Raw genomic sequence first — 27,567 nt, forward strand, 5'->3', positions numbered from 1 at the left:
TATCTATTTGCCTTTCTGTCAATATGAGGTGTGATAAAACTCTATAGCTTGGGTGTTATTGCCAAAATGGGCTCAGAAAACCAGATACAATTTTGCTTGCAGATTTATTCAATTTCATAAAAAATACCTGAAAAAACTGAAAACCAAGTAGGTGTATGAAAGACAATCTATGTAATTTGTGAAGAGAGAAAGAAAACCCAAACTGTATCAGTATTAGCTCTACATTTTAAAATGTAGTATAGTAACTAAAGTTGGCCACAGACCTGCAAATCTGGTTGGCTGTCTCAATTGAATTACCAAATTACAAAGTAAGGGGTTGTGCCCTACTTCTTGGATAGCCAATTGACCCACTTGTGTCAGTGGGGATCAGTAGCCTGGTCATATCATTGAATCACATTTTAAAATTCTAAACTATTGTTTTAGAATCACAAACATACCACTCAGGCTCATTTTTTATACACAACCAATTTAGTCAACCAGATCTGCATGTTTGGTTACCTTCAGAGATTGAGGTCACATTGCCCTGAGATTCCCATGCCAGACCAAAGTATCTTGTGTGCCATCTACATCACAGTTTTAATTGAAACAAAGCAAAAAGAAAATGTAAACCTAGTATTTGGAATTCACAATAAAAACATAACAAAATCAGTCTGATCCAGGATCAAATGGAATCTAGAATGATCAAATAGTTTAAATTAAACAAGCAGAACAGTAATAGTGGTATATAAGATATACCTCATTTTGTAATTGTTATGTAGTATTTATATATAGTTTCCAATTGTGCAGATAGACTATACTGGCCATCATGCAATATATGAAACAGCACAACAGGTTAACACAGGACATTCTGTGGATGCGCACAGCATATACATTATACCACACATGTATTTTCATTTGTTGTGTAAACACAAGTAATTTCCTATGGATTTACAACTAGATACATCAGTGCATTCATATTTATCTCTTAAAAGGAAGGAGGTAAATAATTATTTTCTTCCATTAAACAGCCTGCTAGTGATTCAGAAATCAACTGTCAAAATGTAAGACATATACAAGCACACATACTTAACACATTGCCACATTAACAGCCATACTGGATTTGTGATGTAATTTACACAAGCAGCTACAGTACATTGTGATTTACAGAAATATTAAACAAACTGAAAGAGAACATAATTATTAGTTATGAATTGAAATCAACACCTAACAGTGCTGTTCCGATGTTGCCAGCGGACCTGCCCCTGCTCGTCATTTAGCCATCATGATTAGATTTGAAAGTCCCAGTGAAAATAGTTATTCATGCTAGATGATGTTCTTGTCCCCTGCTTGTCATTCTTGTATGTGTCCTCTGCTTGTCATTCAGCTGATACCACTAGATTTGAAATCTGATATCACTAGATTTGACTGCATACGTTCTGACAGTCAGTTCATAGTTCCACTGCTAAAGCAGAGAGAGAACAACATGGGGGAACAACATGGGGGAACATTCTGAATCAGAACATCTAGGTTCAGCTTAGTAGTTTTCTAGAGAAGGCACACTCTCATTTCCACTGAGAATTCATTTTAACTGAATCCTTGTCCGGAGCTTCTCCCAAATGTTAGAGCATCTGTCCATGCCCTAACTCTGCACGCCCCACAGTCGTATAATTCCGAATCTGATTGGGATACAGCTAGAGTGCTGACTAGAGTAGATTGATAAAACTAAGGCAGCCATCAAATCAGCTTCATCCGCCACATTGGTTAAGTCATGCCCCCTCCAAGTGGCAGGGTTCCCATATATAGCACTTCTGAACTTCTACTAGTGGGTTAAGGGGAGAAGTCAATTTAAGGGTAGAATTGAATTCCGAGCGAAGTCCTGTTGGAGCTTCGTGTGATAGGGTACTAAAAGGCTTCTGAGTTGTCTTGCACCACTTCAGCAATATTTTAGATGTGCATTACCCGGAAATGTGCACATCATGTGAGACTCTGACAGGACTTCACTCAGAATAGAATGACATTTGGGGTGGGGGATTCAACGTGGACAGCTCCTTTAAAACAGCCTCTCACTAATTAATTATTCTAGGTATATTTTAGTCTTTTCATAAAGTGAAATGATAATTACACAAATAACGGATGATCTATTACTTGGGTATTTGATTCCATAAAAATTGGGGAGTCATGGTATTTGTCATTTCCTGTGAGAACCTTTCCACCACCTGAATCTGACATAGGCTACTCCTATGTTCAATATAACCATCTCCACACAGGCGTGGTTAATGGCCTTATGTGCCACCACATGGTCTAGTATCTAAAATAAGACTATCCAATGATGAAAACACAATAAAATGAATGACACTTCTTTAACAGTATACCTATCTCATGAGGTCTCTAGACTTTCTCCAAAAAAACACTGGACTGTGCTACAGTCCTTCAAGTTTGTTGACACATTCAGTACTTGTCACAAGCATTATCTTTTTACTAGTCCTTAGTATCATTTTTTATTTTTTTTATCTAGAGGCAACTGTGACCATCAGACACAATGAAACTTTTGGTAATTTGAAATGCAATAAGGCATTTGACAAACACACACACTAGTCTACAAGGTGAGTATGCAGATGCCTTATTACATTTTCAGAACCTTAGTTGGCTCTTCTATATATACTGTTTCTCAGTGTAGTTTCAATGTCTTGTTCGGGCTTTGTAGAGAGGATGATCATTTTATGGGTCCACTTAGAGGCTGAGACTGGTCTCCAGCTTTTCTTCAAGTTTCTGTATCTTCTCCTCAGAGCTACGATCAGGCAGCAAGACCTCCACAGTGTAGCCGATCTTCTTGGCGTGAATGAAGCTATATGTATTATCAAAGCGAAGTACATCTGTAGAGGAAGAAGAGAGTTTGGAGTATTAGGAGAGAAATTCTTACAGTGCTGTTGTGTGCAGATAAAGCTGTACCTTTTAAAGTCAAATGTATATGTACATGCCACAGTCAGCTTCAGGATCTCATTACATCTCCACCTACTGCTGCCAACTATGTAACAAACTTCTCTCACAGAGACTACAGAAGTGTTGGTGCCTTCAAAGAAGAGAGTTTATATACTTATTTTTTAAAATTAATATACACTATTCTGGGCAAAGCTCCATAGAAGCCTCATGAGACTTTCCCATGTGTTTGTGTCCAGGCACTACGGTACCCCGAACATCGCTGATTTTCTGTGCAGCTTTATTGGATGCAAGGAAAAATAGTGGAAGATACATGGCTACAGAGTGCCTTCATGGAGCGTTCATACACATCATGGAGCATTAAAGTAACTAGAAATGTTTTACTGACTTAATAACCATTTCCTTGCCATAATTCTGCACTTTGCTGCATCAGTTTTGCCAAGACTTTTTTAAAATTTCTATTATAAGTAAGATTTGGTCGATACGCTAAGGGAAACAGAAACTGGAGGACTGCATGGGCCTGGGCTCCTGAAGATAAATCTGCAAGGAAGGAAAGTGCTAGATATACTCTGCTAGCAAATGATTACACATGGGTCCGTTTTGCACATTTATCACCTAAAAACAAAATACACAGAGGAAAAACAAAAACACGTTTACCTCTTTCCACATATACTTTCACCCAAATAATTATATGAACAAAACTTGCTGAACTCTTTAATGGGCCACATCTACAGACCAAAACACTATTAAAGTGTATTTGTCAAATATTATTTTGTATGTGTGTTTCTTATTTTTTAACATCTTCAATTTGTTTATTGTATTTATTTTTTATTATTGATACAGCATTAATTACACACAACAGCATTTTCTTAGGACATCTAAGGCTACATTATAACATGTAAACATTTATACACGTTTGCATTGTGGGAGAGCTTCAGTTAAACACCTCCTTTCCCTAACACTTTGGGGGTACAGTAACTAAAAAGTGGAGGTGTTGCCCATAGCAATCTATCAGATTCCAGCCATCATTTAGCTAGTACATTCTAAAAAATGTAGCTGGAATCTGATTGGTTGCTCTGGGCAACACCTCAACCGTTGCTTTTCAGAAGTTTTAAATTTGGCTCCCATTTTCATTTGGACACTGATTTCTATACAACGTGTTTAAATATATTTGTATTACAATTTCTCATATGTCCAATTTTTTCAAATATCAGAATTGTGAGAAAACAGTAAAATCAATGAGACATAAAAAAAATCAACCTGTAGAATGACAAATGAAATAGTTATCACTTTTCAGTAAAAATGTTTAGAAAATAACAGGAGTTGTCCACAGTTTAAGTATTTGCCTAGTGTTTTAAATTCTGAATACAGGCATCCAGTTATTTGTGATCACATTGGCTGTCATTGCGGATTAAATTTGTATACAGTTTCCTCTGACTACAATGTAGGTGATTATACAAGAACTGCTCCTGTCCTTTGCCAGTTGTAGATGCATGGCTATGTTCAATGGCTGTACTGTAAACCATGCAAGACTTTAAAACAATGTTATCAAAAGATTGTGACTCAGAAGGTCACATTTCCCCAACAGCTAAATATGTAAAAGAGCCAGCACTAAAATCGAAAGATGAGAAATAGTGTATTTAGTTATATGGATGATGTATGTATACCTTAGGCTGCTACTCATCTACAGATCTAGTTTCCCTTACATACTCTTTTTGCACATTACAATATGGAACATTTATAAATGTACTATCCTGCAAGTGGGAGGGGTATGTTTTGTTTTTAATAACACTTGTATGGTTGACTTTGGGCCCATATCGGCAAACAATCTCACTGACATTTTTATCAGGCCAAACAGTAAATGTTGTCACCATAGTTGCACATGTGTGGTGATCAGGTGACAAGAAACATCTGGTGATTTTGTCCATCTATGTTGTTGACTTATGGATCAAGAGGAGTAGTGGCCAGCATTAGAACTCATCATACACATTACCATACAGAATGAGATTTACAAAGGTTCCTTAAGAGTATACAGTATGAAAAAACAACTCACACATCTTTCATGTATTATTGCAAAAATATGATATAAAAAAGGTATATTCTCCACATTTGTACTTACATGTACCAGGGTCAGCACAGGTCAGACTCCCATCTTCTGGTACCATGTGGGCGTTATATCTTTGGCTAGGCAACACCTCAATCATGTCTCCAGCCTTCTGACGCTCTCCCGCCTTAGTCTTCCGGAAAACGCCAAACCCAATATCAGCATCATCTGACTGGAACTGCCACCTGCGTAATGGGACAATATTATTTTGCATGTGTGTTTCTTATTGTTAACATCTTTTAACTACTGTATTATTATTTTTTTGTTAGAACATTTAACATACAACAGCTTAGTGTTTGTCTACTGTAAAACCAAAAAGGAAGGGCCCAGACCAAAAAAAGGACAGCAGTATGTATATTACATTTGTTCTTGCAATTGCAAAACAATCCTTTATCGTTATGCAAAATATATTATTTACAAGAGCAAGAAAACATTTTCTATTCCCAAAGTAAATACATTATCTGTAGATATACGAGAAACACAGTAAACACACAGAAAAACATGAGTTCCAAAATTGTTTCATCTAATGTAAAGAAGCATTTTCTAAGCATTTAAAAAGATTACACAAGGTACTGTAGCTTTAGAAATGGAAAAAAAATAAATGTTTCCTTATATTCCTTAACACACAGTCAACGACACAAATCTTTGTATGCTACCTTAGCAACGTAGAGACTTTGTCTAATGCTGCCCATGTAACAACATTAGGAAATTGGTCCAATATCCAACTGTGTGGCCAGAAAATTACCCTAATAACTGACTGGATCATTATCGGACATGTTGGTAAATGTGATTGTAGGATAACAGGTATCAGAATATTCTGGTCGCACTCACAGGCCCCACTGAAAGTGATCCTGGCCAAGGTGGGGATTGATCTCATAGCTTGGGTGTATGTGGCTGCTGAAAGCCATTCTAGAACACTAAACAGTAAACCAGATGAGTCTGGTGTCCCAATCTTCCATAACAGCAAGTAACACAAATGTAGTTGGCTACTCACCTGAGTACACATCCTGGGAACAGGATCTCATACTCCATTTGCTGACTGGAGCCTCTGTTGATAGTCACACTGTGCTCATAATTCTGTTGCACTTGGTCCCGCACATAGTATGACTTAGGGATGTCTCCACCATAATTTATCTGAAACGTAAATATAATAATATACTAAGAAAACCAATTTGAACATATCGATTGCAAACTGCCCTTTCCTTGGTATTCATATGTATTCAAACCTTACTTAATCCTGTGCTTATCACTGGCAAAGCTTTATTCCCTTACTACCTTAACGCTAATCTGCAGAAAGGGAGGATATTTTATTAGTCCACATTCAAAAACAAGGATTCCAGTATCCATTCCATTATAATAATAGTCCATTGAAATCAAACTTGTGACACGTGATCCATGTCTCATATGGACTGCTTATATCAGTAACTCATTGGAATCTTCTGGAACCCCTGTGTTTTACTGGTAGCGAAGTTCCCAGACACACCCATAGCACATAATAAAGCTTCAGAGTCCTGTTAAGTTAATCACTTTATTATTGTTATCATTTATTTATGTAGCACCAATCATTACACAGTGCTGTAGTGAGCACATGGAACCATTCCCATCAGTCCCTGCTCCATTCTAAATTCCCTATTGCATGCACACATCCTAGGGTCCATTTTAACAACAGCCAATTAACCTACCAGTATGTTCTTGGAGGAAACCAGAGCACCCAGAAGAAACCCATGAAAATATGGGGAGAACATACAAATCCCACAGATAGTGCCCTGGTCAGAATCAAACGCATGACCTCGGCGCTAGACGACAATGCTAACCACTGTGCCAAAGTGCCGCACCATCACATCCATGAGTAATCATTCATGGATGTGACACTTTTCTTGAATACATAAAAGCAGACAGGCTGATAAAGTAGTTAATAAGGAATAGTTATTTCTGGTATGTGGTACAACAGCTTCTTTAGCTTTAGAATAAAATCTAAAGATCATGATTTAACTTTGTGAATGGAAAATGTTGTATTGACAAATTTATTCTATATAATTGTTCTATTTAACACTATCTCTCCATGCACTTGCGGTTATAAAAAATAAATGGAAAAAAAAAACTGTTACAGTTATGACACAATCAGGGGAACTGCTGTAGCTCCCTTTGGACATGTAACAAAGGGGTTAATTTAGCTTTGCTGATATATCAAGTGACCATTTGCCATGACCAGTCACCCTGCTGTAGATCATGTCCTGTTCTAAAAGGGATTATTTATATTCTAGAGAGATCTGTGGGTAAATGTATCAAGGTGCGATTTTGCAAATCCAGTGATTTTCTCAGAAGAGTTGAAACTCGCAGATGTATGAACCTGAGATTTCATGTAAAATTGCCAGAGTTGTGTTTCTGGGAAAACCCCTTATGCTATAAATAGACCTTGTGTAAGAGCTAAGTTCATTGCGTATCGGAGCTTCTACATTGTAGAAGCATTTTGCGGCGTTAGTCATCTTTTTTTTATTTTTTTTAACCAAGCATGTTCCGGATTGGATTACAAGTATGGGGCCCTTCTGGCTGAAGACTGCAAGCAACAAGGGGGCCCTTCTGGCCAAGAAGAACTGAAGACTTCAAGCAACAAGGGGGATTTTTCCCAAGTTAAAAATTAAATGCAATTTAATTCATAATAAATTATTTATTAAATTTCACACTTGCATCTTATAAGCAAGAGCAGGCTGGGGATTACCACTTCCCAGAATCCCCCTTGAAGACAGGCTTATTAAAACACAAACAGAATCTGTTACACAGCCACAGCTGATGAGTGTTTGCAGAGCAGTGTAGTTTATGGTTTAAAGTTTGAACCCCTCACAGTTCTGGACTTGCCCCTAAACATGACTGTGAATAGAATCTAGTAGACTTGAGAGTTCAGGACCTTTCACCTGTACATATCTATAGTCAAATCAGTCTCAGTACCTTAGATTTACATTTTGGATCACCATCTGGGTCTGCTAGAGTTCCACCATAGTATTTGGGCAGTTCCCCTGGTGAGATGTATTTTTGAAGCACTTCTTTCCAGTTGTCTAGAGAATACAAAAATGTCACCAAAATAATGCACAAACTAAGCAGCAGCTTTGTTGACTATGGAGAAAATTATAAGTGAAATACTTTAAAAGCATTTATTACAAGGACACATATTCTTTAATTTAATTAAATTGTAAATATGTTTCAAAACATGTTTGCTTGTATCTCCATAGCAAATGTACCCAGACTCCTTACCTCCTACCACTATGATCTTCCTCCTTGTATCCTCACTCAGGAAATGTTTAACAAGGTTATATGCCACTGGGAAAAGTTTAGGAGCTGTAGTGGAAGAACAGGAGAGTCACTGTGACATCAATAACCAATACAGAACCTGCATAATCATCATCACCATTTATTTATATAGCGCAACTAATTCTGCAGCGCTGTACAGAGAACTCATTCACATCAATCCCTGCCCCATTAGGCCTTACAGTCTAAATTCCCTAACACATACAGAGACAGACACAATTAACCTACCAGGGTTTCCTCCGGGTAATACCAGCACCCAGAGGAAACCCACGCAAACACAGGGAGAACATACAAACTCCTCACAGATAAGGCCATAATCGGGAATTGAACTCATGACCCCAGTGCTGTAAGGCAGAAGTGCTAACCACTATGCTAATCAATGCCCACTATTGTGAATTACCAGTTACATTGTTCCTAATCTCACACAGGGGATTCAAATTTACATACAAAGTTTTTGCTCTGATTGCTTTCAAACCACATTAACCGCTTAATGGACAGAGGTATTTATACCTCAATGACCAGACCCATTTTCACATTTTTGGGGATGTCGACTTCATCAGAAAAAACTTTTGCAATATTTACTCTACCCAAGCAAATTTTATATCTATATCTATATATATATATATATATATATATATATATATATATTTATATATATATATATATATATATATATCTACATATATATTTCTATCTTTCTCTCTAGATATATATATATATATATATATATATATATATATATATATATATATATATATATATGTATATAAAAATAAAATTATAGATTTATTTTTTTTACTTTTTTTTCCAGATGTTTTCTCATTTTATCAGAGAAGACCTTTAGGGGTGGCAAAAGATTACAGTAGTTCTCCCCTCTTACTGTAACATATAAGCACTTATAAAGCTGTGGGGCTCTTAACGGCAGCGTTTTCCCCTATGTTACTGGCCCCATAGGTGTTGCATGTGCTACTACGGCTATAGTTATGTCTTATGTTCAAAACACTTCAGATTGTTTGTAATGAGCAGACATACTTAAACACTTGAAAGTAGTACTATTTCGGTTTTAAATGAATAAATCATACATATTAATTTCTGTGCTCTGTGTTCTCCTTTTGTTAATGGAATCGTTATTGAAATTGGACAGTGAAGAGACAGTTTTTGGTGTCACTGTACTTTTTTTGGAATATACATAGCAGGAGTCTTTTCTAACTCATCACTTATATAGACACATCCTTATGTGACATTTTAATTTAAAGTATCAATAACGGATAATGTGCTAACTTTGAAGTGTTCTAAGTGTTAAATATATATGTATTTTATTAAGATTTTTGTAAGATTTTAATATTTGCTCCAGTAAATGGCATTCCACTCTGTGGCCTACCTGACAGATTGCACATAGAACATGAAATGCAAGTAGCACTATGATACGTGTGTGAACTTAGCTCATTCACACACGTGTATCAATGGACCAACATAGGTCCGCAATCTCTTGTGTATTCTAAAATAAAAAAACATTTTTTTAACGCAGGGTATATAAATATTTGGTTCAGCCCAGGATCTAGTTTTAGGCTACTGCATATTTCACTTTATGCAACATGCATATCAGCCACAGGATCCGGGGCCTTCTGATTGTACATAGCAGTTAATGCAACCTCTGGGTTTCTGTGAGACGGATTTCTGTGGCTGATGTATTCAGGTAGCAGAAAGCTGTTGAGTCATCATAGGAACCCACAGTTAATTTATCTATTTGTTATGCATCATTTATTATGTCATTCGCTTTTTAACAGTACATAGTCTATTGACAGGTAGAACAAAAGAGTTGTGCAAATGTAGGGTCATGGAGACTCATCCTAAACGCTCAATGCTACTTGCTGAGAATATGTGTTGGCCGCAGCTGGTACCCGCAGTGTGCTGTTGGTACGTGTTGACAAACTCAATCCTAATGATTTTGTACATTGCTGGCTCCTAACTTTTTGCAAACCTTGCCCAGCCCTATTTTAAGAGTATGAGGGGGGGGATTCAATCGCTGGCGATGTGCTGCCGGATATCATTGCGATGTCCTGCTGTGCACATTGCCGTCCAATACCACACAGAATCTCCCTCCATTTTATCCTTGCATCTCTATGGAAAGCCAGAAAAAATGAGCAGAGATTTGTTTAACTATTCCTCCGTAATGTGTCTCCACGAACTGTTCCAGAGATACCCTGCGGAGCTGAAGTGAATTCTCACCGGTGTATCAAAAGATGGAAATGTCCTTTACCACATAACATAAGTAAACAAAACCTAGATGTGTAAGAAATGCGTCATTATAGATTGTGTATAGCATCTTACTGTTACTCTCAATAACAGTTTACTGAACTCACCTTTAATTACAAAGAGTCTTTTTAAAGCCTCAGGATAATTATCTTCAAACATTTGCAAGACCTATAGAACAAGAACAGATTTTTGAAAATGAATACATACAGATTTACCTGAAAAAAATCAGCCTACTACCAGCACCTAATAGCATCATCCTGACACTACATCGTCTAACAGTCTAAGCTTTCCACTACAGCCCCAGAAAACCTCAATCTGCCACTACAACCTACAACATTCTCATCTGGCCACCACAACTCCAGAATGAACGAAACTGCCTCACCAACCTCTGAAAAAATAGGATTTTCACTTACATCCTAATGGGGAACACCTCGCGATACTTTGGGGACATTCCAAACTGCCCCTAATGGGGGTTATTACTCTGAAACAGCTGCACGCATAACCTTGTGGCCAAAACTAGGATCCTGAGATGCAACGCCCTGCAACCTGTAGAATTTGACAAATGTGTTAACAGACGACCACGTCTGTAAAGTACCTGGACTCCAGGACCACATACTATACCACAATGTATCGCAGTGTCCCCCAATAGGACGTAAGAGAAAAAATAACTCCCAACAACATTAGTCTGTTGATACAACTCCAAAAGCACCAGGTTGTCAATACAACTCGTCTAAATGTCCTAACTGCTCTAGAGTGCTGTACCTGTCAAGCTTATGGATGTGTTAAAAATATATGTTGTCAATGAACGATTCATACATTAGATGTGAGCAACACTAACATATTGGTATTTAAAATTGGACAACTCACCCCAGAGCATTGCTAAGTTATACTGTTATCACCTAAAATAACCCTTCAGCCTGTTTCACAGGGAAAGCTCTGCCAGTTCTGTAAAGCAGAACCATCAAATAACTTCCATTAACCAACATAAACTGCAAGTTGGAAGGGTGTGAGCAGGACAAATCAGAAGGCTCAATCAATGCCTTAGTGACATCAATAACTTGACTGGCCCTCCCGCTCACCACCACCCTGGTTTCTGGCCTGGACTGTAAGAGGAACACAGGAGCCCCTGGAGAAAGGTCTTTCAGGAGCAGCCCTTCTAGGAAGAGGTGCATCTTAGTAAAGTCTTACTTTGTGGTAGTGCTACCTTACAGGTCATGTCCAACCTTGGTAAAATGTATATAAACGTATACGCCAATCCCACAACACAAAATGTAATTCAATGTCATTAAAAGGTATAGTTTTGGACCAACAAATATACTGTGTAGATGGCTATGGTCAGAGAAGCCTACACAGAAATTGAAAGAAGTAGGCAACATTTTGCATTAAAAGTGGACATTCCCTTAAAACACTGAGCACTAATCCACCTCTAGAACAACTGACAAACAAAACCTGCAGTCAACTCTCTAACAAGCCATATGCTCTTGACCAATCACTAATCTTTTCACATGCTGAAGTCTAAATACATTGTGCATTAATGACTTCGTAAATTCAGAGCAGCATGTAAAAATTAACAGTCGACACTTGTGCAAAACCTTACCTCCCCGTATAGATCCACTGCTGGTTTCCACAGATGCTTTAGTCCCAAACCTTCCACATCATAGATCATCACAACCTCTTCAACCTTTCTGCCCAGCTGAAGAAAATAATTAATAAATAAATAAGAGAGCGCTGTATAAAGATTTATTAAAATATTTATATTTATTAAAATAAATGAAAACCAATTATCAATTATGACGCTAGACATAGCTGACATAAGAATTAACTGCCCAAGTTATCAATTAAATATATCACATGAAATCAACATCATAAATGCATATAAATATATAAATAAATATATAGCAAATAGCAATCAACCACTGTGGGACCCTAGTTGATTAGGTGAATGGTCGACACCTGCTTGAAAGTCACGAATAAAGAGTGAAATAGTGGCTGGGTGGTAATCAATTTGTTAAACAATTCTACAGTCATGGCCAAAAGTTTTGAAAATTACACAAATATTATTTTTCACAAAGTCTGCTGCCTCAGTTTTTATGATGGCAATTTGCATATACTCCAGACTGTCATGAAGAGTGATCAGATGAATTGCAATTAAATTCAAAGTCCCTCTTTGCCATGACAATGAACTTTATCCCAAAAACTGCATTTCAGGTCAGTGATTCTCTCGTTAACACAGGTGAGAGTGTTGACGAGGACAAGGCTGGAGATCACTCTGTCATGCTGATTGAGTTAGAATACCAGACTGGAAGCTTTAAAAGGAGGGTAGTGTTAGGAACCCCTCCAGCCGGCACAACACAACCCGGAATCTACTCTGCCAATCAGGTGTTCACTGGAGCCCCTGATGGTGGGGACAGACTGGGCCGCAGACTGACAGAGGGTCGTGAAGTGCGTATCGGCTGGGGAGAACCCAGGCAAGCGGAGTGAGGTCCACGCAGAGGTCAAGGGCAGGCAGCAGACAACAGTATCGGTAAACAAGCTGAGGTCAGGGGTCACAGGCGGAAAGCAGGAACGGTAAACAGGCCAGAGATCAGGGTCACAGGAAACACAAGCGAAGTCCAATTCAAAGCCAAGGGTCATACACAGGAGATCAGAAATGGTATCAGAATACAGGAACAGGGACAAGCAGGTCAGCAGACTGGAGCACAGAAGCTATAACCGGCAATGAGGTAGCAGACCTCATTGCCTTAAATGTACAGGTGAGCCAATCAGAGCTTAGCTCTGCAACTACTCCCAGGAGCTGACTAACAAAATAATTACAGCCTAATAGCCAGCAGGCTATTAGGTCCTTTTGCGCACGCGCCCGGCTGTCCCCTGTTGCCGGGACGCGGCGCTACACTGCTGGGCGTCCGGCCGTTGCCTCGGCAACGGTCGGGAGTTGCAGGGAAGTGACGTCCCGGTCGTCATGGTGACGGCCGGGACGCTGGGGCAGACAGGAAGCGAGCCGCGGCGGCTGTGAGTACCGCCGCGGCTCGTGACAGGTAGTGCTTAAAATCATTGTTCTTCCTCTGTTAACCATGGTTACCTGCAAGGAAACACGTGCAGTCATTATTGCTTTGCACAAAAGGAGCTTCACAGGCAAGGATATTGCTGCTAGTAAGATTACACCTAGATCAACCACTTATCGGATCATCAAGAACTTCAAGGAGAGAGGTTCAATAGTTGTGAAGAAGGCTTTAGGGTGCTGAAGAACGTCTAGGAAGCGCCAGGACCGTCTCCTAAAGCTGATTCAGCTATGGGATCGGGGCAAAGACTTTTGGAGGATGGCCTGGTGTCAAGAAGGCCAACAAATAAGCCACTTCTCTCCAGGAAAATTATCAGGGACAGACTGATATTCTGTAAAAGGTACAGGGATTGGACTGCTGAGGACTGGGGTAAAGTCATTTTCTCTGATGAATCCCCTGTCAGATTGTTTTGTCTGGAGAAGGAAAGGTGAGCACTACCATCAGTCCTGTGTTATGCCAACAGTAAAGCATCCTGAGACCATTCATGTGTGGGGTTGCTTCTCAGCCACGGGAGTGGACTCACTCACAATTTTGCCTAAGAACACAGCCATGAATAAAGAATGGTACAAAAACATCCTCCATCAGCAACTTCTCCCAACCATCCAAGAACAGTTTGGTGATGAACAATGCCTTTTCCAGCATGATGGAGCACCTTGCCATAAGGCAAAATTGATAACTAAGTGGCTCGGTGATCAAAATATTGAAATTTTGGTCCACGGCCAGAAAACTCCCCAGACCTTAATCCCATTGAGAACTTGTGCTCAATCCTCAAGAGGCGGGTGGACAAACAAAAACCCACAAATTCTGACAAACTCCAAGCATTGATTAGGTAAGAATGGTAAGAATGGGTGGCCATCAGTCAGTATGTGGCCCAGAAGTTGATAGACAGCATGCCAGGGCGAATTGCATAGGTCTTCAAAAAGAAGGGTCAAAATATTGAGTCTTTGTATAAACTTAATGTAATTATCAATAAAAGCCTTTGACACTTATGAAATGCTTGTAATTTTACTTCAGTATACCATAGCAACATCTGACAAAAAGGTCTGAAAACAAAGAAGCAGCAAACTTTGTGAAAACCAATACTTGTGTCATTCTCAAAACTTTTGGCCATGACTGTAAGCTCTCCAATAATAATAGAGATGATCCCAGAAGGTACTGCAAGAAGAACACTCCATGGTAACAGCACAAAACCACAACTCAGTGAACTGCAATACTGGTAGTAATAATAATAATAATAATAATAATAATAATAATAAATAAGTCGCAGACAACTGAAGAAAAGACATAAAACACTTTACAGATGTAAACTGTACAAGGAAATATTAAAAAGGCTTGTGTGATTGTTAAGTCTAGTAAATTTACTTGAAACTTGTTCTTTTTATAAGATAATGTAAGGAATTGATTTATGAAATATCATATGCGAAGATGGTTATTTTAATTCTTTGGTACATCTCAAGCCCTCTCATTACTCTTGTGGTCCTATTTTAAGGATCAGGGGCTGTCACCTTTTCAGTCTGCAGACGGCATTCTCGCTGCATGCTCTCACAATCTCTGGCTTTGGTCTTCATGAGGTCCTGTTTGGAAGCAGAGAACAGCAGCCCTTTAGGGTCCAGGGGCCCGATGACATCATACCAGATAGGGCTGCCTTCCTGGTCAAAACCACACAATCCACCTGACAAGTACTTCTGGACTACCTGGGGACATAAATGTAGAGAAAGATAATTGTGGTACAATCTAGAACAATCTCAGCATGAGGAAGAGACTATTTAATCAAGAAAAGAAAAACAAAACTAGAACATTACTATGCTTGTTTACAGACCTTAAAATTATCAGTATGTGCAACATAAATGTAATTTAAGTGCCTATTTATCAAGACCCCTCTTTAATGAAAATTAAAATCTTCAATCTGCAACTTACCAAACCAAGGTCACCGGGGCAGTCTGCTATCAATAAGTGCCTACGTGAGCAGGATTCCTAGCTAAAACAAGTGCACCGGATTTGGAAGCCTGGACTAGGGCTTCCAGATCCAGATTCATTAAAAACAATGAATAATGTTAAAAGAGAAGAAAAAAAATAAAATAAGGAAAAACTTAAATTAAAAAATACCCTGGAATTTTTTTTAATTTTAGTAATAAAGCATTTTTTCCCGCGGGCAACACAGCTAATACCATTATTAAAAGGGGTGAGTCATTGGAAGACAGCGGTGGTACTTTGGCGGAGGATCCCGCTGATGGCTACCGTCGACTATAGACTTCACCAGCCAGGGACTTTGGTAAATAGGGACTAGCCCTATTAGGGCTTATCTCCCTTTGATAAATAGACTCCTTTTGTATGGTGGCACTGATGCTGAATACAGGATACTCAGGTGCTTCGCTAATGACCTACAATATGATGGCTATATATGCTGCATTTTATCAACAACAAAACAATCTATTAAATAATTCTAATTATTAGATATATATGGGATAATGTACTCCCTGTTGTAATTTATATAGATATTAGATTTCTACAAGAACTTCTGTGACCATTTAAAAGCACCAAGCTGTAGCCTACGGCTTTTATATTCTGACCAATATCAGTAAAAGAGTTACAGTAGTGGGTGCATTATTCCTTAATATAAACAAGTTTTCTTAATGAACAACAAGTGATGATATCAAACCTCACTAATTATAGTGGTGGCATCAGAATTTACTATTTATACAGATAGTTTTTATAAAAGCATCTCTATATAATTTGTTTTTCTATTAACAAATACGTTTTGCATTTGCTCTTCTGGCTAACACAGAAAACTATATTTTGAGACAAGCTAAGAACCCCATACCTAAAGAGACTTAAACTAAACACCCCTATAAAATAAAGTGCCAGCCACAGTAACCAGACACAATGATAACCTGGCTCCTACGTATCCAAGTCTTAGAAAAACACACCTATAAATGGGGCAAGTATATTACCAATAATTGTTTCGTGGCGCACACTAACAGGGGTGTCAGAGGGAGGGTTATCATTAACCTGACACCTTTCATTATCCAGAGAAGGTTTTACTAAAGGATCAGTTAAAAAGGATTTTGCAAGTCTGGGCTGCGGCCAGATAAACTGCTCAGCTTAAAATCTCTACTCAAATATCTACACCCATACTCTTATTTGCACAGCCATTTACAGAATTATAGAAGAGACATCCAAAACAAATGTTATCTTACAGTGACCAACATACTAAGGCTGGGTACACACTACACAAAATTTCTCCCGATGCGATATCCTTAATGATTTTACCAACGATAAAAAAAAAAGAAAAAAAAAAGTCCAGATCAGCATGCCGACTCCTGTGTACACACTAAACACATGTTATACTATTTACCTTCAGAGCTGTGCATAACCATCAGCTGATGAAAAGATTGTGACTCTGCACACTCCATAGAGATCTATGGACACTGCCGGTCATGCGTGTATACACACTGCAGAACAGGAACGACATTGTTCCATTATGAGATTTTTAGTCTGGTTTAAAAATCAAATCAAACGATATAATGTGCTTTGGAACGTAATCTTTCAACGTCGAAACCGTACATGCTAATGTGAAATCGGGCCAAGTGGTCGTTTATCATGTGATTGGCCCGATAATCTGTGAAAACCCTGTAGTGTGTACTCAGCCTTAAGAAAAGCATCTAGTCAAATATGAGTATAAAAAGGTGATCTGTCATCTTTAAAGAGGTGCACCAGTAAAATTAAGAAAGTTCCCTCCCTGCCCCCCATAATGGTGATCTTTTCTTTTTCCACACTATCCAACGCTGATCAAGGGTTGTACAGACACTGTACTTTGCTGGGCTCTCTTATTCGGCCAGCATGGTAATGTCCTTCATGGTCTGTAGACCTGCGTTTCCATACAATTGTCCTACCTATCTAATATAGCGTAATGTGCTATAATAGATAGAATATTATAATAAAAGCTAGCACTATACTGTGCTATCATATATAACACATTACTGTGTATTACAGAGGCAAGAGAACATTGAGAGTGGGTCACAAAGGGATTTTGAGGAGGAACAATTATTTTATTTAAATGGAGAATTATTACTATAGAAATCAAGATAAAACTCAGTGAAGACCGCAAGGAACAATACAGTATTACGTAAAATTAGTCAGAAATTGAAGGACTTAGTTGCGCAGCAGGATATCGGGAGACTAAAAAGAGAGCCTTAATGTCAGACCCCAAGTAAGTTCATACTTGCCAACCTTTGAAAAGTGAATTCTGGGAGATCCCGGGCAGGGGGCGTGGTTGGAGGATGAGAGGGGGCGGGGCCCGGTCAATCGCGTCATTTTGGCCCCACGGGCTTGGACAAAATGACGCGATTCACCAGAAGTCGTTTCATTTTGGCGAGTAAGTTGCCATATGTGGGATACCTGCTTGCTCTCCCGGGAGTCCGAAAAACCTATCCGGATTTCGGGAGTCTCCCGGACATTCCGGGAGAGTTGACAAGTATGAGTTAGTTATATTCCACCCATAACTGGATTTGTGGTAGGTGGAAGATTTAGCAGTGCCCACAGCGTAAGGGGAGTGAGGAGCTGCTCTGTGTGATGCTCACCTCTGGAGGCTGCCATTTCTCCAGTACATTGTCACAGTCCATGTGCTTCCGAAACTCCATATGCTGAATAAAAGATAAAGAAATATTCAATTAAAGAGCCTGTAAAAACAGTATTTGAAACACATGTATCCCAATGGTTGTGTATTACTGAGCTAAAAACCATACCTAAAATAACAAAAGAGTTTATACTTAACTAAATGTGTCCACCACTGACGCAGGCTGCCATGTTAGCTGCTCTTCTAGGCAGAGAGTAACTCACAGGCTTGCACTGTACAAATGCTGTGACCCCGGGATGTTTATTATTTATGAATCATTTCTGTCTGTCCCAACCATGACTTGTATATTGATTATGATTTCTGTCATACTTCTGTATAGGAAGCTGCTGCCTGATGAGGCTACTCGTGGGGGCTTAGAAATGTAAGTTGTCGGTACTTGTTAACTATACGGGCGCCACTGTATCAGCTATGCGCAAATAGCTGATTCAAAGCTGTTTTTAAATCTGTCACTGTGTCGCTCAATTCAATGAGTAGCTGTGAGAAACATGATGGAGGAAGAGGAGGCAGGGGATATGCACAGGCGGGGGGAAGAAACACCGACCGAAACATCCTACTCAATAGCGGCATAACGCTCCAGACCGGGGCAAACAGCAAAGGATGTGCCGTGGTGCATTCTTCCTGTGAAGGTGGCTGGGAATAAAGAGGTGGAGGGTGGCGATCAGTGGTTGTCAATTACTTACCCCCAGTATGATCTAAATTAATGAGCTAGTACAGTGATGGCTAACCTGTGACTCTCCAGGTGTTGTGAAACTACAAGCCCCAGCATGCTTTGCCAGCTATCAACTAGTTATCTACTGGCAAAGCATTCTGGGGCTTGTAGTTTCACAACACCTGGAGTGTCACAGGTTAGCCATCACTGACCTAGTACGCAATATTCTGTTTCTTTATTTCCACTTATTGTCTAAATGCAGTAATGGTCTGAATTGATTATTATCATTACGTTTTATTTATAATGAGTCACAAGGCTTCCGCCTTGTGACTCATTATAAATAAAACATAATGATAATAATACATGTACATAGCAGGTTAGAACATACAACAAAAGCACATACAGATAAATTAATGAGTACATATAAGCAGAATAATAAATGTATGTCTGCAATTAACGAAAAAAATTGCATGACATACAAAAACAATTCAGCATAAGACAAAACAGGGACAGAGAGGAGGACGGAGACATGAGACAGAGTCCAGACATAAGACATAAGGCCCTGTCTGTGAGAGCTTACAGTCAATGTCAAAGGATTTTCTTTTACCATCAGTTAATGATGCAATTGGAAAATCAGTGGAGTGAAACTGGTGAAACAGGTCATGTTAAATTATATGAGAAAGGTTCTAATTTTCAAGAAGAAGGTGAAACGTGGGAACATTACTTAGGAATATCACTGTTCATGTAGAACTAACCTGTCTTATTTTGCAACACTTTAATTGTTTGTTTGTTTGTGAGCTGAACACTATTCCAAAAATGATGGCATATGTGTGGACTACAATACAGCCCTTGCTGGCTGCATATGGCCATGCTGGATACCCTTAATGAAGACTATTACTTGGTGTGCAATACTGGGCTTTAAAATGTAATTGTGTTTATACACAACATTAGTATTATTAGAACAGCTATATAAAGTTTGTGAGCAAACAGCACAATTTTATCATAGGGTTAAAGGTCATACATATTATTACTTTTCCAGCAGGTATAAAGTCCTCACCTTTCGGAGCATACTCTCTGATTTCTGCAGGTTAAAGGACCGGGCTGAGAGATGGGGCAGTGAGAGAAGAGATTAGACAGAGATTACAGGGATATTATATTACATAATCCATAATCCTTAACCCTCCTACTACCAGAGGGCCCTGCAACACAAAGCCTTGTTGGCTCATCTGGCAGCAAAACAAGCAAAAGAAAAAAATAAACAGACGAGCAATTACTAATGGAAAAGTTTTCAAAATTTGTGAACAAACAATTGTTAACCTGTAATACTATAGGGAAATTATGCTGTATTTAGTGAAATCAGTTTTCCTATCCATTCTAGATTGTGGAACCACCTAGTAAAATGTGGTAGTGCAGGAGAACCCTCATCGGATGGAGCCTCAGGGGGCTGTATCCTAGGACTCCACCATTCCAGTTACAGCTTTGGGAGGTACAATCACAAAAGGGTGTGTGCCCTTTGATTGGTTCTCTGGTTCACAGACTCCACCCCCACTCCTTCAGCGCCATTTAAAAGTGTTTAACAAAAATAATTTGCCAGTTCTTTCCCACAACTGGCAGAACAATGGCTGCATGTATCAGACTGGGGGCTACGGCTAAGGCGGAGAGGCCCTGCACTACCATCTTTTACTAGTGCGGCTTAAGATGTCATACCTGGCATTTTGCCAGTCTTGTGTGCTCATGGGTCTGACATTTGTGGCAATTAAAATGTCTTGTTATTGACAGGACCACATAAAACAGATTTTTATTCTCTGCCAACACTAACATAGTATATTAGCAATACTGGTATATATTCCTAATATACAATTATATTACGATCATGTAACCTGGGTGAAACTGGTATTTGCAGAGTGTTTAGAGAATGAAGTGTGTTAGCGGCATAGATTTCTCGGCTTAAAACCAGAATGTCACTGGTAACTGGATAATATTTGCACTGTGCTGTCAACACAGTTAAATGCAGGGAAGGGAGAGGGCTGTGCATAGCTCACTGAACATTATAGTAATTTAAATAGGCACCGCCTGCACAATGTACAAGGGTTTGTAAAAAAAAAAATTGTGCAGGAGGCACCATTTTAAATTACTACCTTCACATCCCGAGTGACAGTGCCGCACTTTAAAGTGACGTCATTCATCACGGACGGCATGTTGATTGGTCGCATTTCTTGAAGTTCTGTCTTCCAACATGTCAGAATTACAACGCTGTCGGGGAGTTTGCATTCGTTGTGTTTATGTCGGGGTGTATGTTGTCGGTGTTGTCATCATCGTGCTAACGTAGAACACCCTCCTTGGTTACCATAGTAAAAAGCATGTATTTAACTATTTTAATATACTTTATATAGGTACATTAGTTCCTGCGAGCAGCACAACCCTAAGTCATTGACTCCATAGAAAATAATATAGACGAGCATTAGAGAGCAATACATAAGATAAGGCATAGTAGTCATCCCTTATTCATCAATATGTTTATAGCAACAAAAGTCAATTTACAATAGTCTATGTACATAACAGTAAAGCAAATGTTATCTTTTGGCTAAAGGTTTAAAGCTGCTAATAAACTAAGATAATATAAATTATACTAAAGGTTCTTTGAAAATCCTACTTATTGGCAAATTCTTATATTTGTAATAATTCATTAATTAGTGCATTGGTATTTTTTTCATCAACGGATTTGTTTTTATTGGCACTAATGTCAGATCCCTGATATCTCCTTGTAACGTAACCAATATGATATGCACAACTTTTATCAAAGCAGATAACATTATGTGTAATCACAGTGGAAGGTTCAATAAAGATTGATACTGTAGTGCCAGTGTAAGTATTATCTACATAGAAAATGTCTGTAATAAGAATGAAAAATAAGGGGGTAATCAGTGTTAACATCTATTCCATAACTCTACTCCTTCTCTAGGGGGTAAAGGGCTTTCATGTTCGATGGTTTTTAGCTCTTAATTGTCAATAACATTTATTTCAAGGACCAGGTGCCTTATCTCGCTGCTTTACACGCTATTACCCTGTTAACTCTTTAACCACGTTCTTACCTCGTAGCCAACGTAGCAGAAAGCAGTCATCCTGACAGAAGGGGGGAAGCTTGGGAATCAGGTCCTTAACACTCTCCCGGAACTGGGGACAAAGAAAAAGAAGATGTTACAACTGCAGACCACCGTCAAGTGTTGCCACAGAAAGATGAACATATCTGATAGACAAACCAGAGACATGACATAAAAAGAGTACTTAAATATGACAGACATTATATATGCGGTTATCAGGGACCTTTGTGTTGTGAGAAACACTTTAGTGACCTGTAATAACCTAAGTAACACAGAAATATTTCATTCCATATAGAAACTGCACAGAGAGATGGGTGTGAGCCCTCTATCAGCACAGAGGTCAGCGCATGAAAGGAAGATTGTTATACTAGTAACAAGTGTAAAGTTTTGGTATAATTTTTTTTTTTCATGTTTCGTTATATCACTGCTTTATTCTTTAAGACAAATAGGGGTTGCTTACATGATTAGCACCAGATAAGTGATATGTTTTGGTTTTGTCTTTTTTACTTTGACAAAGTTTTTAGAAGTAGGTTTTAAAAATACATCAGCAAGTTTTTCTCATGTAGCCCTAAACACCATGATTCACACAGTTGTGACACCAAAGTCGGGTCATCCATTAGCCTGCCTACTCTCCTGCCTAGGACCCAGATTACCCTAAACCAGGCCTGGCCAACCTACAGCTCCTTAGCTGTTGTGAAACTATAAGCTCCAGCATGCTTTGCTAGTCAGTGTGCCAGGTGATGCATTCTGCCATCCATTGTGACCATGTCTTTATGTGATGCACTGTGCCCTACATATCTGTATGTGACACACTGTGCCGCCATATCTGAATGTGGTCCACTGTGCCTCTCCCATGTCTATATGTGATGCACTGCGCCTCTCCCATGTTTATGTTTATATGTGATGCACACAGCCCCTTCCAAGTCTATATGTGCTGTAGTGTGCCCCTCCCAATTTCTGTAAGTGCTGTAATTTGCCCCTCCTCTCCCCATGTCTGTGTGTGCTGTACTCCCCCCCCCCCGTGTTTGTATGGGTTGTACTGTACTGTGTACCCCTGTGCCTGTATGGGCTGTACTGTGCACCCTGTGCCTGAATGGGCTGTCTGTGCACCCCCGTTCCTGTACGGACTGTACTGTGCACCCCCGTGCCTATACGGGCTGTACTGTGCACCCCCGTGCCTGCACGTGCTGTACTGTGCACCCCTGTGACTGTCTGGGTTGTACTGTGCACCCCTGTGACTGTCTGGGTTGTACTGTGCACCGCCGTGCCTGAATGGGCTGTACTGTGCACCCCCATGCCTGTATGGGGGATGTACTGTGCACACCCGTGCCTGTACGGGTTGTACTGTGCACACCCGTGCCTGTACGGGCTGTACTGTGCAGTCCTGTTTCTCTACGGGATGTACTGTGCAGTCCTGTACCTGTATGGGCTGTACTGTACAGTCCTGTGCCTGTATGGGCTGTACTGTGCAGTCCTGTTTCTCTACGGGTTGTACTGTGCAGTCTTATACCTGTATGGGCTGTACTGTGCAGTCCTGTTTCTCTACGGGATGTACTGTGCAGTCCTGTACCTGTATGGGCTGTACTGTACAGTCCTGTGCCTGTATGGGCTGTACTGTGCAGTCCTGTTTCTCTACGGGTTGTACTGTGCAGTCTTGTACCTGTATGGGCTGTACTGTACAGTCCTGTGACTGTACAGGCTGTACTGTGCAGTCCTGTTTCTTTACGGGATGTACTGTGCAGTCCTGTGCCTGTATGGGCTGTACTGTACAGTCCTGTACCTGTATGGGCTGTACTGTACAGTCCTGTGCCTGTCAGAGGCTGTACTGTGCAGTCCTGTTTCTCTACGGGATGTACTGTACAGTCCTGTGCCTGTATGGGCTGTACTGTGCACCCCAGTATCAATAAGTGCTATAACCTGCACCCCTGTTTCTATGTATGTTGTACTTTGAAACCCTTAGATTATGTACTGTATGTGCACTTCTATGCCAGTAGTTAAAATATAGTGCACCCCTGTATTTGTGAGTGCTGTACTGTGCTTCTTCTCACCATATCTGTATGTGCTCTATTGTACAATTCCCATGTCTATGTGTGCTGTACTGTGTCCACTCATGTATATATTTGCTATACTGACCCCTCTCCATGCCTGTATGGGCTGTCCTGTTTGCTATTACATGTCTGTGTGTATGTGCTGAACTTTCCCCCATTTCTCTGTCATACTATATTGTGCCCTTCATGTTTGTATGTGCTGAAATTGTATGTATGCATTTGCTGTATTGTGTGCCCACCCATATCTGTATGTTATGCACTGTAATAAAATCGGAGGGACCCCAGTTGTTTTGTCCCCCTCGATTTTGCTACTACCTACATTAGAGATAATTGGCTTGGGGAGGGTTTTTTTTTTTAAAACAAAACACGGGCGATTTGAGACTGCATACGATGTTAAAACCGCTGCATCTCGCTTGAAATGTACAGCGATTTCTGATTTTAGACTTAAAAATCACTACTTAATACATATGGCCAATTGGTGGTTAAATTTCTGGTGATCTCTAGCTATTTAAATCGCAGCTTGATACATATACTCCTTAAATGAGGGATTTTACACTATCCCTGCATGAAGTGCTGATTGCAATTTGCATAGTAATCACTACACAAGTTGTGTCATTGTTGCTGTCCTAACATCAATGTCTTTAATAAAAAGCCTGTGTCCCATCACTTAGGACTGTTTAATAGATTGTATTACAACTCAGACTTCAATCTACAAACTATTCCCTGTAATATCTCTCTTCCTCTAACTAGATGTGTTTAAACGCTCACACATATTGCCTTTTTACTCTTCGGTTTTGTTGAACCACTTTTTCTTTTGTGGGCAAACTGTTTAAAAAATACCTTGGATGAATGAACTCGCTCAACAGCATTTTTCTTGAAAGTTAAGTGACTGATAAGTGTCTACACTTCTCTTTATCAAGAATCATTGGCTAATATCCTTGCATCAGGTTTGTGATGGCACCGAGGTCATAAACACAGTGGCCTTAGAAGTCAAGGTCTCTGTTTTGCTCTATGAACCTGATTAGATAAATCGGTTGCATTAACTCTTGGATAACATAATGTCTATGTTGGTTGCTACCTGCTATGAAGTCACATACATATATTCAACTACTTCATAAAAAATATTTTCCAATTATAGCGAAATGGCTGTAGTTTGTAGTCTTCCACAAATAAGACTTGGTTATTAGATTTCCCATTATTAATATTTCCATGTCTCTATCCTTTGGACAAAACCTCTTGAACATATGATCATTATAATACGTGAAGCTTACTCCTTTAACTATCTTTTATATCCAACAGAATACTTTTAATAGTATTATTATTAATACTCTGTCTTAGAAAATGTTTAATAATGGTGGATAACCGATAAACCACCAACGATTTGCTGATGAACTAAATATAGGTGCTGCATTATTACTATTTGCGTCTGTGGCATTTACAATCTGCGCAATTGTTTGTGCTAATAATTGGACTAGAATAGGTTTACTGCTTTTGACCTACTTAACAATCTTTAACAATTCCATATCCATATACTTAATAGGTTATCTTTGTCCACTGGTAGTGAGCCCTAATGGTACAATCAGTGAATATATTGTAATGGCATAGTTTCTTTTTGTGATTGTTATAATGTAAGCTGAATTAAATATAACATTTTATAACCATATTAAGCGCCTTGTTTACAGTTAGGAACAAATTTTCAGTTGGATAAGTCATGATGCGACAAGGGGGGTGCAAATGCATTTTTTTGCATGCAGGAATAAAAAATTGCCTGCTTTTGCTTGTATCAAACAAGTACCCCATGGCAATGTTATTTTCACACTGCAATTTAGAGTTGAGCTAGGAGGTGCTCTCCTCCCAAATCTATATCTGTCTGCACATTTTAAATTTGCCCCCCTGCAGCGTAGCCAGAGGTTGGCTGAGCTAGGGAGCAATTTGTCCCCTGGGCCGGTTCCATAGTGGGGAATCTTGGGCTGGGTCAATAGGCTAACTACATTTTTTTCCCCTTAAAGTGTTCGTAATAGGCTGCTAAGCTGGGTCTCGCCCCCGGGCTAACATTTGCCAGCCAGCCTCTGAGCATAACATTGTTTTGCCAATGTGCAAAACTGCACCTTCAAGCTGGAAATTACAACTAACTCTAAGGGGCATATTCAATTGTCGCCGTTTTCCGCAGCGTTAAAACTAATACCGTTATTACAGTAATAGTTAGCTGGATTTCAGCTCGCGGTTCAGGTAGAAAACTACCGTAATAAAGTTTTTTATGAGCACTATTACCGTAATAACGGTAATAGTGCGCGCCGCAAGATTTTTTGGGCGTTTCCGCCGACAATTGAATATACCCCTAAGGGGGGGAATTCAATTCCCCGCCGCGTAAAACCTATTACTGTTATTACGGTAATTTTAACCTGGCTTTCTGCTTTCAGCTCAGGGAGCGTTGAAACTACCGTAATAACGGTATTTAAGCACACTATTACCATAATGCGCAGGCCGCATTACTTTTTACAGTAACGCGGCCAATTGAATCCCCCCCTAAATGAGGCTCAATATATGCAATAAAACTCATCATTCCCTCTATAAGTGTGTATTGCTTTAGAAATTAAAGGGTGTATAGAGAGCAGAGGGATCCCAGAACAGTATGTTCTGTTACCTTATATTATTGTGACTAAGTTACAGCATTCCCTAGGTGTCACACAATTGGGATTACTGCACAACTTGCACTAAAAATACAGAGAATTAAGCAGGTAGAACAAGTGAAAACAAATACTACCATGACGGATGTTATAAGTAGACGGGGTTAGACACTGCTCAGGACTAATGAGGAAGAGGTTAGTGTTGTGCAGAGGAAAGAGGTTACTGGGGAAGAGGTGATGCCACCAAGCATTGGTCATGCAGAATTACAAAACAGGCTTAGAGTGCCGGGTAGTGCACTGAATGTGTGACCTAGAATTGCTAAAGGACTAACACCGGCAATGATCTGGGTTACAAGAGATTGGATGAATGGGTTTAGTGCAGAAGGTAGGTGAATGATGAATTAGACGGAGTAATGCACTGTGCACTACCTATGAGTCAACGATAACATAGCACAATTTGATAATGCAGTATGTGGTTAGATGACATCTGCATGAGTGCTGTGACATCCTTACCTTGGCTAAGGCCTCCTCCTGTTTGGGACTGAGATCCCCCAGTCTGCCACTCATTATAGCACCGGGCTGTATTCTCTTCCGTTCCTGAGCTCTGTCTCTTTCTCTCTGTCTCTCTCTATGCTGGAGAGGGTGTGTGACTGTCACACTCTGTCACCGGGCTTCCCTGTGTTTTCATATTACAAGCCGCGGTCTCCGCCTCTGGGGACAGCCTCCTTCTCTTAAAGCTACAGTGCTCCATGTGCCAAGTTCTCCCACAACAAGGTTCTGATCATCTACACAGTGCATCTATTCTAAATACAACGGAGAGGCGATTTTCAAAAATAGTTAAGGCTGCTGTTAATGCACTGTCGGGAAA

General features: G+C 39.6%; 1 protein-coding gene across 1 annotated transcript; it reads right to left on the minus strand.

Moving 5' to 3' along the window:
* Positions 1–85: 85 nt before the first annotated feature.
* SEC14L2 (SEC14 like lipid binding 2) lies at positions 86–27,431 on the minus strand. Its single transcript, XM_075213124.1, has 12 exons — positions 27,213–27,431; positions 22,016–22,097; positions 19,981–20,024; positions 18,219–18,281; positions 15,144–15,332; positions 12,177–12,272; positions 10,687–10,747; positions 8,270–8,353; positions 7,967–8,073; positions 6,015–6,154; positions 5,036–5,205; positions 86–2,852 (listed from the first exon to the last, which is right to left on the minus strand). Exons 1-12 carry the CDS (start codon positions 27,264–27,266, stop codon positions 2,710–2,712), a joined length of 1,233 nt encoding a protein of 410 aa, XP_075069225.1. The 5' UTR covers positions 27,267–27,431; the 3' UTR covers positions 86–2,709.
* Between the last annotated feature and the right edge of the window lie 136 nt (positions 27,432–27,567).

The sequence above is a fragment of the Mixophyes fleayi genome, chromosome 1 (assembly GCF_038048845.1).
Source record: "Mixophyes fleayi isolate aMixFle1 chromosome 1, aMixFle1.hap1, whole genome shotgun sequence".
Classification (NCBI taxonomy): Eukaryota; Metazoa; Chordata; class Amphibia; order Anura; family Limnodynastidae; genus Mixophyes; species Mixophyes fleayi.

Bases quoted from the DNA above. Each gene is read 5' to 3' on its own strand.
- SEC14L2 (XM_075213124.1), bottom strand. From the start codon at position 27,266: ATGAGTGGCAGACTGGGGGATCTCAGTCCCAAACAGGAGGAGGCCTTA. The intron at 18,282-19,980 runs GTGAGGACTTTA...TCTTTTATTCAG, and splicing joins CAGAGAGTATGCTCCGAAAG to CATATGGAGTTTCGGAAGCA. The intron at 12,273-15,143 runs GTGACAGCCCCT...TATTTTCTTCAG, and splicing joins GCCGTCTGCAGACTGAAAAG to CTGGGCAGAAAGGTTGAAGA.